General features: G+C 53.3%; 1 protein-coding gene across 2 annotated transcripts in view; it reads right to left on the bottom strand.

Annotated features, from left to right (window-relative positions):
- JPH3 (junctophilin 3) overlaps nucleotides 1–14,565 on the bottom strand; it is a 58,348-nt gene that overhangs the window by 11,641 nt on the left and 32,142 nt on the right. For both annotated transcript variants that reach the window (XM_075765688.1, XM_075765687.1), the window contains 2 exons: nucleotides 7,347–7,471; nucleotides 1,414–2,333 (listed from right to left, as the gene is read on the bottom strand). In XM_075765688.1, coding sequence (XP_075621803.1) covers nucleotides 1,414–2,333; nucleotides 7,347–7,471 — 1,045 coding nt within the window. The remainder of the gene's footprint in view (nucleotides 1–1,413; nucleotides 2,334–7,346; nucleotides 7,472–14,565) is intronic.

Below are 14,565 nucleotides of genomic sequence, written 5' to 3' on the forward strand. Positions count from 1 at the left end.
GCCAAACCAACGGGGAGAACAAGTGAGGAAGCTGCTCTCAGTGGTAAGGTCAGGAACTATGAAAAAGCAGGGCTGGGACGGACCCGAAAAATCACACAGCTCAGCCTCCTCCCAGGGCAGGTTCAGCCCTGTCCAAGTTCTATCTGAGCTGCAGATGGCCAACCGGGTCTTAGACCACCCCCTCCCTCCAGCCACCACGGCCTCCCCGGGCGATTTACTCCAGCCCTCAACTCCCTAGTAATGGCTAATGGCTAACCACTGCCTCTGATGCTTGAATTTAAGCCCATTAATTCTGTTCATCGAGAATAGATTATTCCCTTCCACTTTGCAGCAGCTGTTTTATGTGTTTGAAGATCGCTCTGTCTCCTCTTCTCTAGCCTGAACACCTCCAGCTCTTCCCATCAGCCAGCTGTCAGTGCCCAACGTGTCCTTGTCTCTCCCGAAACAAGGCGCCCAGGACTGGACGTCTCTCACGGGCTTATCCCCCACGTCCCACGAGCTATGCTCCCGCTTAGAAAGCGTACTTGTGCTCTTCACAGTGGAGTGGTGGACTGTAATCTGCTACATCACCCTGGTCTGCAGAGCTCTAATAGCCCACTGCCCTTGCTGTACTTGCCCGTTCCTTTCCCTGCCTTCCTGAATTGCACCCTCTTGTCTGCAGTTTGCCGAGAGCCCCCACCGAGGTGCTTGTACCCCCTCCCCAGCCTAGCGGCATCCACCCACCAAAAACCACGAGCTGCGCTGCAGATCAGTAGAGGAAAACGCGAGCAGTGGTCGGCTCAGGAATGCAACCCCTTTGCAATGTCCCCTGCTCCACGACCGCGGTTCTCTCCTCCGCCTGGGTCAGGTCTCCAGTACAACGTGGTGACAAGGCCACTGCTTCGGCAGCGCCATCACACAGCGGCAGAGCGACGGAGAGCCGCTGCAGGTTGATGCAATGCCCAGCTACCAGGATTTAAGCACCGATGTTGCAAGAGGGTCCCGCCATGCTCTCGGGCCAGCGGGAAGTTCTGTTGCCATAATCTAACCACAAGGAAGGATCACCAACACCTTGCCCGCTCCTGCAGCTTTTCCACCAGGTGAATGCTCAAACCCCCAGCAATAATGTATTTTTATTGCTGGCCCCGGGGCTGGATTGCGAAACAAACTCAAACTTGCTGCTCACATCCTCCAGCGAAAAACCTGCTGTTCCCACCGAGACAGTCTGCAGAGAAAACCCCACACCAACTTCCAGCACATGCTCTTACGCAGGATGGGAGAAGGGAGGAGGGGGGATTCAAGGCACAAACCCACGGTAATTTGGGGTTCAGCTCAGTCGGCAGAGCGACCTCCCTTTCCGCTCCGCTGCTGTACCACAACAGCTCTGCACCAGATTTCTCGGCCAGATTTCAATGCACAATTTCGCCTACTTACCGTGCTGGATTTGAGCGCATCCCCATTGTCCTCTTCAGATTCTAGTGCAACAGGTAAAGATTTCTGTGGCGGGGAGAAGGTTAAGTCCCACCTTAGTAGCCGAGGTTCAGCTTTGTCCCCGAATCTCAGGTTTTCCAGTTTCTGCACCGTGGGCTCGGCAGAGGAAGCTGGCCTGAAATTCTCTTTGTTCTGGGACTTAGACCTCAGTCTCTGAACCCCGAAGCCCCGCTCTTCCCCGCGGTGGTCGTCAGCCATGCTCCGGCAGGGTCCCCCTTTGCTATAGTGTCTTTTTTGGGTGTGAATCTCTTGCATATAAGAATCCATCCTCATGAGGGGCTTCATCTCCATCTCGTAATTGCTCATCTTCTCCTCGTCTAGCTCAAGCAGTTTGGAGCTCCCTGAGCTGTGGTTGTGGGACCTGTGGTGGGAAGTCCATGAAACCGTGGCTGGGGAATCTGTCCACCTCTCTCTTTGCTTGTGGTTGGAGGCCGAATGTTTGTGTCCTCCACTCCGACCTCTGTAGTCTTCAGGGACGGAGGCTGACCCCAGCTGACCGCTGCGCAGCGTCCCGCTTCTCATGCCGCGAGTCCCGCCGACCTTCTCTTCGCTCCAGCTGTTGGGTCGCAAATAATCCCCGCCGCGTCCCTCCAGCAACATCTGGATCTCCCCACCCCTCTCTTCGTCCACCGAGACCTGCCTGGAGAAGTGAGCGCTCTTGTTCCTGCAAGAAGGACCCAGGGGCGGCGTGGAGGAGGGACTGGCAGGGAAGCTCTGCAGCGGGCTGTCATCGGGAGTCAGGTCGGACGGCGTGGTCCCTTTGCGGTACAACTCGGGGCTCTCTTGTTGGAGAGGCGTCCCGGTGGAGAGGACCTCAATGTCATCGCTCGAGTTCTGGCGCTTCGGTCTCTGGCATTCGAGCCCTTTTTGTGTAGTTGTTAAAAGAGAGAAGGAGAGAGAAATGCAACAGGATTATTTCTATTCTGTGGGCACCCACCAGGTTTTTCATGTCAAAGAATAGGGCTGAGAGTGTTGGACGGCAGGGGAACCGCGGGGCAAGATCAGGACAGCAGCGGCGTAGCTCAATGAACAGCTTCTGCTACGAAGCCAAGGGAAAAGGGGTCACGGGTTTTACACCAAACCCGCGATCACCCCCGGCATCGGCAGAGCAGCGCGGTGCGAGCGGCTGCAGCCCGGCACGGGAGGTGGCTCGGGGAAATGATTTGGCATCGGCTGCTGGTGTTGCCAAGACAGAGCTATTCTGCACTAGGGTTGCGTTTCTCCACTGCCGTAAACCCAAAAATAACAGCCCACGTTGCTCCACGGCACCATTCCTGCACCGTGCACGCAGTCACTCTAACCCCACAAAGCGGGTTATGTCCGTGTCCATTGATGTCTTTGGGGGGCTCCGTCTGACCATCTTTTTCCATCAGTCTGCCAGCATGAGAGAGGAAATTCTGAGATGGAGCCAGGGGCAGCCCGCGGCTCCCCCCATGCCCCGTGCTCACGTCTGCCGGGTGCTGCTGGGATCACCCCGTGCCCGGCTCACTGCCGACAGCCTTCACACCTCTCCCTGGACGGGAAACACATCGGCTTTGCAGAGGTACAGGAGGGGATTCTCACCTCAGAGTTCTCCGAGGGAGATGGTTTCATCTGGGCAGATGCATAAGCCTCTCATTAAGAAAAATCTATATAACGAAGAGCTTTCCTGCCCCGTACAGACCAGGAGGGCATGGACATTTCCCCACTCAGCCCACCTTGCTGGACGTTATGGAGGTGCCTCACACGTTTAAGGCAGGAGCAAGGCAGCGTGGTCAGGGCGAGATGAGTACAATATACACCGTCATCTTATCTTTACCGCGCTGAACCCCGCGCACACCCCAGACGGCGTCTCCCTGGGGACAGGGACTTGGGGACGGGGATTTGAGTGTCTTCTGCTGGAGGTGACCAGCTGGCAAGAAACATGTTGCTTCTCCCGACAATTAGAAAAAAACTTGCAACTTATTAATCACTGATGAAACACCAAATTATTTCAAGGGGGTGCAAGCTAATAGTGGTTAATTCTCATTTTACCCTCTCAAGGCATAGTTGCTCCCAGCTAAAGCCATGCTAAGTTACGTGAATAATTTGATAAATATATTAACTGCCTAATGCCCCTGAAATGCATCTAATTGCAATTGCTATGGCTAGACAAGAAATGAGTCTCAAAAAGGAAGAACTCAATTTCTTACCATGGTTTAAAAATAAATGCTCTGAAGCGCCTGTTCTAATCACTTCTGCTGAGTAATTTTCTCTATCGCATCTTCTTGGGGAGCTGCTGCTGCTGCCGGGATGTGCCTTTGCCCGCAGCCGTCCCCGCGTCCCACCACGCCGTGGTCCGGATACACGCAGGGGATGCCAGGAGCGTGGGGATGGATGTCCCCATCGAAGGTAAACAGTAGCAAGGCTGCTCGGAAATTTCCTACAGAAGCAATTTCTCAATGGGAAATTTGTCTTCTAAGGAGTGTCAATTTTTTTTGTATTATTTGCCACAGAAAATTCTGTTTGTGTTTTGGGACAATAATCAGATAGTTCAGTTTTTGTTCGTTCCCTGTGTCTCTGTTTGTCTGTGGGAGACTGAACCTCCCGGGATTTATCTGGGGCCCTTGAGCAATCCTCGTACTGGTGAGAAATTGCGGTGAAGGAGGGACGTGGAGTTCACCCCCTCCATTTTCATGCAGAGTAACTGTCTCTGGGGAACAATACAGACTGATTTTTGGGGGTGTTGTTGAGATGCTCCCATTCCAGCCACCTTCCCATTTCACCTCAGGCTGGAGGTGCAGGCACTTGAAAGCTTCCCACCAGCTCCGGTGACTCCAGAGCCGATCTCCAATGGCACAACCAGCCACAGCCTCGCTACACTCGCTGCTCCTGCACCTTCACTCCATCCCCAGTCTTCCCTGGCCCCCCCGAGCCCCATGGCGATGGGGGTGAGAAAGCCCAATGATGCTCCAGCATCCTCATCCCAGAGACCCACACCAGGGACCACGTCATTAAGCACCCTCTCATCCCAAATCTTTCCCACCCGGACCTGTGACAAGCTGAGCTAATTCCGCCTCTCCATGGGTTAATCCCCTGAGTTTTGCAGCCCCTGGCTGGGGCGAGCAGGGGCTGGTGATGCTGGAGCACGGCTGCCCCTCCAGTCCCGGCGCCCTGCGAGGATGCAGGCATTTCCCTGCGGAGGAACTCGACAGATGCACGGTGCTGTCTTGCCGGCTTTCGACACCCGAGGATGTGCAACAATTATTCTGAGCTAAAATTAGTGGCGGAGCACGTGATGTTCCTGGAAGAACGGTTGTGAGAGCGCGAAGGAGGATGCGGAGCACCAAATCTGGATTTCCAGCAGGATTGAAGCAGCCGTGCCAGGCCACGGAGTCTTCAAAGCCAAACGCACGTCCCTGGGTGCTGTGGTGACCCTGAGGACCCACGTACGGGATTTAGGAGCGTTGTCGAGCTCCTGCCTCTGCCACTAACGTGCTGCCATCACCTTGGGGGAGCCACTTCACCAGCACCACCCAGCCCATCCACTGGCCCCGCTGGCAGCCACAGCCAGGGGCGTCTGGCAGAGCCAGGAACCGGCGAGGCACAACCGCAGCGAGAGTGATGGGGACACGGAAAATCCCGCTGGCAGACAGGGATGGAAAAACCACAAGGGAGAGGGTGATGCAGGGTACCGGTGCCTGCCGGTCCAGAGTCTGCGTCTGTTCAGACAGGGGCTGCGCTGCAGGGATGCTCTGGGCCAGGATGCCTGCGGGGCTGCGGCTGAGGTGGGCATGAACCCCCCCGTGATGCTGTGAAGGTGGGTGGCAACACAGCACCCACAAGACTGTGCAAGGGGGGCACATCCAGCACCCATGGTGCTGTGCAAAGCAGGTGGCATATAGCACCCACATCACTGTGCAAGCCGGGCACATCCAGCGCCCACGACACTGTGCCAAGAGGGCACATCCAGCACCCGTGGTGCTGTGCAAAGCAGGTGGCATATAGCACCCACATCACTGTGCAGGGCTGGGGGGGGCACATCCAGCACCCATGATGCTGTGCAAGGGAGTCACATCCAGCGCCACAACGCTGTGCAACAGAGGTGGCAAGACGCTCTGCAAGACGGGCCCGTGCAGCCCCTGCAACGCCGTGCGGTGTGGCAGCAGCTCGCCCCGTCCCTGCTGCCGGCCCCCCCAGCCAGCTGCCCCCCCCCCAACCCCCCAGCGCCATTTGCAGCCTGGGGTTACGGGGTCTGTGGGGTGGCGCGGCCGCTCGCCGCTATTATCTGCCTGACTTGATCCGCGGTTGCTCCCAGGTTTCCCGACACGTCTTGGATGGTGTGTTTGTTTTTTAATGTGCTCTAAGTGGAAACTCCTTCCCCTCCCCGCCCTTCACCCACACACAACCCACCCAGACGTGAGCACCAGAAACACAAGCCCCAGCATAAGTCAAGCACCATGTCCCCGGCTAGAAGCTAGTAAAAAATGTATTACCTAAAAATATATTTTCGAGAGGTGATTTAAAACAGCAAAGTCTCTTGGCAAGAGGAAATGGAGATGAGGAATATCTCAGGGCTGAAGAAGCCCCTGGGACCGCGCAGCCCTGTGAAAAAAGCTCAGATCTCCGACATACAAATTGGATCTCTGCAGGAGGAGAAATGCCGAGGGGTGTTTTAACAGGGCTGCGCCTTCTTCCAGCCAGCAGAGAGCTGTGCGGTGCTCGGCTGCGAGGGGCTCTGCATGTTCCGCGCCCCGAAATGCCCATCCGCACCTGGCCGTGCCTGGGGTGGGGGTTTGCCGTGCACAGCACCCCAGCTCAGGCTGGTTCACGGCTGGAGCCAGACCTCCAACCCCGTCTGGCTCGTCACTGCCGAGCCGTGGGATGCCCCCAGCCACCCCCGCAGACTCTGCGCTGCGGTTAAGTGAGGACTCATGCATGGGCCAGCTGGTCCAAAAGATGCAACGATTCCTTCTCCCTGGCCTCGAGCAACGGCACCGCCGACATGAGTCACCCGCACCAGCCCCTGGAGCAATTAAGCCGAATGAGTAATCTTCAGTTAGAGAGCTGGAAGGGGGAGAAAATAATGATAGATGCCTCCTAATGAGGGTTCGGTGCAGGAAAACTTTTGAATAAAACCATTCATATATATTAATTGCTATGTTAATTGTTGCTGTGGGGACTCGGAGCTTTCCACTCCCACTCGCAGCAGCCCCTCTTGCTCTGCAGCCTTCGTGGGGTGAATCCTCCCCATGCACCCGCCGGCTGCAGACCCCTGCCCGACCGCAGCTTCGCTTCAGCTTCCTCCTCCCCGAGCCTTTGCTGAGCCCGAGGCGCCTGGCAATGAGCAAAAATTTGGACAAACCGGCAAGAAATACCAAAGACTCTGAAGGGATGGAAGAGCCACCGGGAATATCTCAAATGCACGTTCCCTGACACCTTTGCACGCACATGTGACTGACTTGCACGCCCAAGTGAAGGGTTAGGTACAAAAGCAATCATGAACCATAAAAGCCACGGGGGGTAAAATCAGTGACTGCCTCTGGGATCGTTTGTGTTTGCGTTTTGCTTTCGGAGAGTTTGTTGGGTATTCTCTATGCAACCATCGAGGACTACGTATTAAAAAATTGGGGGTGTTTTGGTGCAAAAAGAGGAGATCCCTGTAACAACAAGACTGCACAGAGTAGAAGTGCTGAATATTGAAAGCCTTGTGCTAAAACCCCCAACAGCCGGTGTTACGGGGCGGTTTCCCAGCCGGAGGGTCCCGGTGAGGACCGGGAGCTGCGGGCACAGACCGAGCCTCCGAGCAGGGCTCTTTTTTGGGGGTTTTGGGTCTCTGCGGGGCTGAGAGGGGCAGAGAGCGGCACGGGGCAAAAGCCGCGTCCGCGGGGCCGGCCGGCGCGGCTGCACGCACTGACCGTTTTCCCTGTGCTGGAAGGAAGGCGAAAACTCTTTGGCAGTGATCCTGGCGATCCGCGCTTCCTCCTGAGCTTTCTGCGCCGCCGTCACAGCCGCCTCCGCCTTGGCCCTGGAGTGAGACGTCCTGCAAGGCAACCGGAGAGATAAGGACCACGTTAGGCAGCTTCCCTCTGCAGACCCAGGCATGGAGAAACCCCAACTGTCCCCCCAAAAAACCCCCTTTGCTCTGAACCCCCCTTTGGCTGCAATGGAGGAGCCACCGCCGGGACCTGGGACTCGTTGGGGAATAGGTGATGTTACATTGATAAAACATTCAGGAACTGCTTCTCAGTCTGCAAAATTGCTCAGGCAATTAGGAAATAGGAACAGGCTGCTTTGTTCCCCTGGGGATGCGTCACCCCAAAGCAGTGGTCCCCTCCATCACACGTCCCTCCACGGGGGACCCCAGCCTGGCAGATGACTGCAGAAACCTCTGCGTGCATCTCCTGCCAGCCTCCGGGGCTGAAGGCCTGAATTTAAAGCCAGCATTGCTTTTTTTTTTTTTTTTTTTTTTTTTAACCAAAACCATTTGCTTTTGGGTGAAAAAAACGAAGATTTCCACCCCCGTCACCACACGTCTTGCGTAAAACGCTGGATGTAAATACAAGCGCGCTTTGTCACCAAGAGGAGATGCAGGAGCGGGGGCTTGCCATCGGTACCGCCCTTAACACACCTTTATTGGGGCAGGTTTTTTCGCTCTGGGTGAGTGGCTGTCCCCTGCACTCACGCGTTACCGGCGATTCCCCAGATACTCGTGTCTGAGGTATTTCATGCCATCCCTCAGGATTCACACCTTTATACAGCCCCTCCGTGCGAGCATCCTTCTGAGGCTGCTTTGCCCCTTCCCCTTAGCTGAGTTATCGAGGCACTTCAAAAAAAATGCCTGTTCCTACTCACGCTGGTGCAGGCAGCATTATAAATAGCTCAGCTGATTTCTTTTCCCTCCAAAATCAGGCCCTCCATCTCCTTTAATCATTTTTTTTTTTTTTTTTTCTGCCGCTCTCTGAATTCCCTCTAATTTTTCGACATCTGCTTGGAGAGGAGTGCCATTTCTGACAGGCTCCTATAAATGGAAAATAGGGCTAGTAATGTGCCTGGCGTTGCATCGTGCAGCACAAACTGGGGATATGAAAGCGTGTGTGCGTGCGTCTGCGTGCCGTCACCTCTTTGAGCCCGGGCGAGACGCCTGGTCCCTGCTCCCAGAGCCAACCTGTCACTTGTTTTCAAGTGCTGACAAGTTGTCTTTGCTCTAATAAGTGCTTTATTTATATAAATTGGCTGCTTTGAAGTAGCCGAGGGAGCGGATACGACCTGTTCTCCTGGAGCTATCGAAGGTGGTGGAGGGGATGCGGTGATGCTGTTGCAGGTCCTGCAGGTCCCCCACGAGCGATGCAACCAAAAATTGGTTTTAAATGGGTTTTTTTACCCCCTCTGGGTCCAGTGCTCGCTCTGCTCAACACTCACGCAGGGCTGGAGGAGTGGACAAGCATGTTCCAACCCCGTGCCCTGGCAGATATCCCAGTTCAGCTCTTTTAGGAGGATCAGGGATGCTCCGAGCAGGAGCTGCAGCAAACTGCCGGGAGAAGAGGCACAAACTGCTCCTGGTTTTGGCAGAGACGTGGTCAGTGGGAAAGGCTGGGGCATCAGACCTGCCGCTTAAACCACCCCAGTGCCAAGGACGGTGCTACCTGAGGCTTAAAATTAAGATGCTGACCCTCTGAGGTTGTTAAAACGGCTGGCATCTTCCACGGGAGCTTCTCAGTGGTCTGGATGTCGACTCCCGAAGATCCTCCATCCATCTATCCCTTTGCCGTCTCCTCGGACTGGAAGCTGTTCAGGGAAGGGACTGTCCCTCCCGTACTGCAGCACATTTATAGAGCAGGCTGCCAGTCTCTGCTGGCCTGATACAAAGGATTAATAATGTCTGATAGTGTCTGGACCAAACTCAGCAGGCAGGATTACACGCTGCCTCCCTAAACTCCTCCCTGGAGATGCAACTGGAGGCAGTTATCCGTCACTTCTTGCCAGGGAAGGAGGCTGGAGATGCTGAAAAGCAGCATCTTGTCCTGGGGACACAAGAAGGTGTCTGCAGAGCGGGAGGGTACGCTGGAAGAGCATACGTGGAACCACCACCCGAGCCACGCTTCCCATTTCAGCATTCATCACCCCCCCTTTTTTCACCAAAATGGGTCAAAATCGCCATCCCTGGGGGATGGATGGATGGATGGATGGATGGATGGATGGATGGATGGATTTCCATCCCTGGAAAACTCGCTCCAGCGACTTCTGGACTAGTCCATTCCTGTGGACTCCAGGATCAGCCCAGGAAGAGCAGCACCTAGGGGCTGTAGCCCAGAAAGAGTTAAAAATCAATCACATTAATTAAGCCATCTCCGATCTAAAAGATACTCAATACCCACAAAGCGGATATAACGTCGAGCGCTGCGCAGAGGCGCAGGCAGGCTTAATTGTTTGTAATGCTCTCTAAGATGCTTGGAGGAGAGGCGCCGTCAGAGTGAAAAGCAGAATTATGATGATCTATACGTCGCATAATAAAATACATAAGTATTCCCAAATAAATGCAAGTAATCCAGTTAGTGTTCGCATGACTTTGTCACATACTAAATTTAACAGCTGTCTCCTTTATACATGCCTGCTGCTCGTAGCGTGCGCTAAATCTTAATTCCCCAGTTAATTGCTTGAGTTTATTTCCTTGTAAAGCAGGCCTTTCTCCGCGACACATGGCTGGGCCCCGATCAAATCACTCTTCTCCTCCTGCCGAAAGCGCTGCCATAAATCTTTCCCGGACAGAGGCATCATCCTGGAAACCACAGTCAGAATAAGGCTGGATCCTTCCCTATGGATTCATCACAGCTGGAGGGGGAGGCTGGGGATGCTCAGGGGTGGGAGGAATTAAATAGGTCCTCTTGCATCACTCCTTCGTTACCATCCCGTAACGAGCCCACCGGACAAAAGCTGTTGTTTGCAAGAGCACAGTGTCCCTCTCGTCTTATCGGAGCTGATTAAAAGTTGCACATCTGCTGGACTGGGTTTCTTCTGCCATCGATGGACGAGTAGGGGAGAAGAAGCGACACATCCTGGGGTGACGGAGACGGCCGGGACGTCTCTGAACATCAGCACACGCAGGCGCAGAGGGACTTTTGAGGATAGTTACAACCTCTAAATCACATTTTGGTGCACTTCACCGTCCAAGCTGAACTGGGGGAGGGTGTTTGGGCAAGGGTGGGGCTGGGAAGAGTCAGAGGGGTGATGGTGGGGGGTGGTTTATAGCTCTTGAGACCCACGGGCCCGCTTTGGGTCAGGGCAGGGAGTCCATGCTGGGACTGGCTTGGGATATTTTATTTATTAATTTTTTGCCAAGCTGACTCACTCTTCTCGGAGGATGACCGGGCAAGTGGTCAAATTGGCAAGAAGAGCTGGCAGGAGGCAGGGAAAAATCGCAACCAAACAGATTTCTGTAAATCTTTGCAGATCTCTTGTGATTTGGCGAGAACTGAGAAGGGATAATGCCTGCGAGTGGTTCGTAATGCCAAGTTTATCAGCACCGGCTAATCTATAAGAAGCTGGAATAAACTGATTTGCAGGGAAGAACTTGGCTTTTTAGGAACACCAACAGCGACTCCGGGATGGTTTTGCGTGAGCGAGGAGCCGACACGAGGGCTTCTGCTGCAAATCTGGTGCTCGGGGACAGTTTAGCCAAAAAAGGGTGAGCTGTCAGGAAAATCAGTGGCACCTGAGGGTTTCATGAAGAAATGAAGCAAAATTAAAACCAGGCAAGGCTTGAGTTTAGGTTAATGGACCATTTTGGCAGCAGAACAAGTGGAACAAACTGCTTAAAAATTAGGCTTGAAATTAGAGCGAGTTTACAGACCACCAGAAACATTTCTGAATGGAGATGGGGCTGTTCAGGAGTCGTAAGCGCGATGCCCATAATTGCACGGATGGCACCCGGTGTCACAAGAAACCTGTTTCATTTCTGAATCCTTCACCTCCATCGGACTTTCTTTGAGCGCAGTATTAGTGTAAAGGGCGAGCTGGAACCAGATGAGGGTCTCACCATCCTTGTTCCTTTTTTTCTTGCATTCCTGTATGAAAACCAGGCTCTTCTTCAATAAAAAAATAGGTAGCAGACACTTTGAGCAACAGTATGTCTGGGGCCAAAGGAAGCTATGTGCTGGATGCAGGGGGAAATCTGCATTATTCATGGTTTAAATGCAGAAAAGCATGATATGGGCAAGATTTCTGGAAAAGAAGGTCCATTTTCCAAAATTCACATTGCAGCTCTTGCTGGGGGTTTTCCATTCTTTTTGCAAGCAAACTCCTTGCTTCTCCGATGTCCCCGTGAACAAAAAGCTCGGCTGGGGGACCCCTTGCTCAGCGGGATGTAGGCTTGACAGAGAAATACAAAAATGCTGCTTTATTGTTGGGGTTTGTTGGGATCCCACCGCAGGGATGGAGATCCCCAGCCCTCCCTCATCCCATGCCGAGAGCTGACGGAAACCTCTCCTGAGCTCTCCAAATAGTCCCAACTCCTTCACAGGAGCACCTAGGAGATTATAACAAGCCCTAAACCCTTGGCTCAGTACCGAGCTGATTTCAACAGGACTATTAGAGTTTAATCATTTCTACCTTTTTTTGTGTATCTACAAATCAACCCTCTTGCGAGGGAGCTCAAAAAATCAAGCTGCTGGTAACTCTACAGGGGTTTGCTGTCTTCTCCCCCTTGTTTTGCATTTGCTTAGCTCGGATGGAGGGGCTGGAGTGATGGACAGACTGATCTAACTGTCCAGAGCTTAGAAATGAAGTAAGAAAGCTGAGATCAAAAAGAAAATTATTAAAACTATTATTAAAGCCTTCTTCCGTGCAGCTTTTAAAACTCCTCCTACCGTAAAAAAGGAGAAAACCCCGCAGTCCATATTTTCATGGAAAATACGCAAACTCGCCACGTGCTGTCTTTGCTGAAGACTTCACTTGAGCAGATGAGTGTTGATGGCTTGGAGGCACTCACAAGCGGCGAGGATGGAGTTAACCAGCCAGTGAGCTCATCCTGGGACATAATGAACAGCCTCAAGTTTTCCTAAGGGGCCAGGCTGGCTCCATTGGATTCACTTTGTCTCTCAGGTCAATATGTAATCAGGCAGCTTTTTTGGTTTTTTTTTTAAATGCATCTTTATCTTCCTATAGGAGGAATGTTTTCTCCCTCCATTACAGAGGTTCGTATATTTTTCAAATGGCAAAATTCAATTAAAACATACACTAGCTGCAAGAAAATACTTCAGGAAAAATTCAGAGAGAGCATTTTCAGGGCGTTTCAGACTCGGTGCTTTGCTCTCCCCTCCAACCCCAGCTCTGTTTTGCACTTGAAGAGCAGCCGGGCTGGCTCACAGATGCAGAGGGAATCATTGGGATGCGCTTTGTCCTGGGAGGGGATGGCTGGACGAGGCGAGGAAAATTTGCTTTTCAGTCCAACCACCCCATGTGCAAACACGAGGCTTGCATGAGCGCGAGTCCCTCAACTGTCTTGACCCACCAGGGGTTATTTAACACTCCCACTGGCACAGCGGAGAGCAGGATCCAGCCCTAATTGCATCAAGCCAAGACACGCTAAGAAACACAAAGCAAAAGTCCCCGAGTGATCGATGACGGTAACTGAACCCCAGAGCCGAAGGGAGAGGGGCGAGCGCTGATGCAACCCTCTCCCAAGGCTATCCGAGCGCAGCGAAGAAGAGGCGTTTCCAGCTCCCGACTGTGCCGGCGTGGGATCGATAGCTGCAACCAGCACCGGGGAGGGATGAGAGGTGGAAAGAGGCTCTGCCTGCTCGGGGCAGGATCTCAAACCCCGCCTGCAAGGAGGGGAGGCTTGGCTGGTCTTCGTGCTCTCCTAGATGGGACAAATTGGGACTGAATTATTAATAGCCGCTGCAGACTGTCTGGCTTCTACCTCTGCAGGAGCATCTCTGATTTAGGGCAGAGCTGGGGAGAGCTGCAGCGCCTGTCCTGCCTCCCTTTGCCCCCCAACGTGGGCTTTGGCTCGGCAGCCTTCATCGGGCACAGCATCCCGCATCCAGCACCTCTCCGGCCCCAAAAGACCGGTGCAATAACCTGATCGCAAGGGCCGGGGTAGGCGTGACCCAGGGCCAGGCTCTGTCTAGACATTTCCTTCAGGGAATGGGGAGATGGCAGCAATTAACAACCTGTTTGTTATTTTCCCTATCTGGCATTTATTGCCCCGATAAAACCCACTCTTAATTCCAGCTTGACTCTTTTCACAGCTCTCCTGGCTTGGTTGTTATTGCACTAGGCTTGCCTTGAGTGATTTGTGAAGGCAGTAATACAGTGCCGGTACTCAGGGGGTGGAATATTAGACACACCAATTAGCTATCTGTGCATAAATTCCCATTTACCTGCTTATCGCAAGCATATTTGCCTTGCCCGCTTCCTCCGTCTGCTTTTTCCTCCACCCTCTCCTCCCCCCCATCGCTGGAATTCTTAATCAAGAGAAAAAAGCAGCTAATGTGACCTCTGACATGATGTAATGCAGCCAAAAACGTCTGCTCTGGCTCTTTGCAGCCAGACAGAAAGCAGGTGCTGTGCATAGCAAAGAGAAAGCCTGGCTTCCCCGCGCCCGCTGCCAGACTTCCCGGCTCTGGATGGAGATTTTGGGGTGGGAGGATGGAGCATCCCTGCCCGAGCTCCGTGTGCTGGTGGGGAGCAATGAGCACCGGGCAGAGGAGCGGGAAACCTCCCATCGGCGAGACAGCGAGAGGGAAGGGTTGGAGGTGGCTGGGATGGCACGGAGCAGAGGGAATGGTTATTGCAGGCTCTGAAAAAATTGCTCTGAAAGTCACATTTCAAGAGAAAAGTTATGAATTAAAAAAAAATAATTAAATAGTCGAACCCTTTAATCTTGAAAAATATACCTTGAGGTATGTGTTTGTTATTGCCCAAGAAAGCGAAATATAGAGAAGCATGGAAAATGTTGTGGTCAAAAGCCCAAATCTGAGGTTCCCTGCAGCTTTACACTGGGAAATGTAATGTTATGGGGGGGAAACCATTCCCAAGCCAGCTGGGAGACCTCGCAGAGAGCCGGTGCCCATGTCCCAGCTGGGGCACAGCACATGCGGGGTCTCCAAAATTCATGGAAACAGGGATGGAGCC

This window comes from Balearica regulorum, chromosome 13, assembly GCF_011004875.1.
Source record: "Balearica regulorum gibbericeps isolate bBalReg1 chromosome 13, bBalReg1.pri, whole genome shotgun sequence".
Lineage (NCBI taxonomy): Eukaryota > Metazoa > Chordata > Aves > Gruiformes > Gruidae > Balearica > Balearica regulorum.